This window comes from Sinocyclocheilus grahami, unplaced genomic scaffold, assembly GCF_001515645.1.
Source record: "Sinocyclocheilus grahami isolate Dianchi unplaced genomic scaffold, SAMN03320097.WGS_v1.1 scaffold3377.1, whole genome shotgun sequence".
Lineage (NCBI taxonomy): Eukaryota > Metazoa > Chordata > Actinopteri > Cypriniformes > Cyprinidae > Sinocyclocheilus > Sinocyclocheilus grahami.
Window position 1 is genome coordinate 21302 of NW_015508510.1, and position 719 is coordinate 22020.

General features: G+C 36.6%; 1 protein-coding gene across 1 annotated transcript in view; it reads left to right on the top strand.

Annotated features, from left to right (window-relative positions):
- The window catches only part of LOC107576233 (leukemia inhibitory factor receptor-like), a gene marked incomplete at its 3' end in the record, with an annotated part of 5010 nt that extends 4501 nt beyond the window's left edge, over positions 1 to 509 (top strand). Inside the window, exon 4 of the mRNA XM_016262455.1 lies at positions 327 to 509. Within this exon, the coding sequence (XP_016117941.1) occupies positions 327 to 509 (183 nt within the window). The remainder of the gene's footprint in view (positions 1 to 326) is intronic.
- Between the last annotated feature and the right edge of the window lie 210 nt (positions 510 to 719).

Here is a 719-nt window from a genome sequence, read left to right on the forward strand (position 1 = left end):
AAAAAATTGAACATGGCTATTTTGACATTAAAACTGTTTCACTTTATTCTGTGTGATTTCTAAATGGTCAGAATTGTCAAAACCTTTAAGTTACTTGAACAGTATTTCACCATCTAATGGCTGAATGTATAAATCTCAATGGCTATTTTATGTATAAATGAAATTTAAATAAGTAAATAACTGTTAATAGTGGAACTGTTGTACTGATCGTTATATATCGCAGTTAACTCTTTTAATCCATTGATAGCTGTAATAAACAACAAGGCAGCTAATTCAGACTAGTGTTAAACTCTATGTGCTGTCAATGTGATTTTCCTTTCCTGTAGATCCCCAGCTGTCTGTGTCTGAGCTGCTCGGCACAAATGGATCATTTGTCCTCTCCTGGGAGCTTAATGTCAATGCGAGCAGCGGGTACGTGGTGGAGTGGTTCCCGACTGGCTGCAGTGGACTCTGCCCCGTTGACTGGAAGAAACTTCCAGAATCAGACAGCAGCTTCACAGTGAACTCAGGTGAGTCTTTTAAATTAATCTGCAAGTGATTTATCTCTTGCACAGAAATCTTTTCTTTTAATTACCTGTTCTTTTAGTGAATACAGTATTTGGACACTTAAAAATACCTGAATGCCATTGCATAGATAATAAAATACTAAAACATCTGCATTCAAATGCTGCAAGATCTTTTCTCTACACTAACTTCACTCTCCTTCATCATCTTCACTC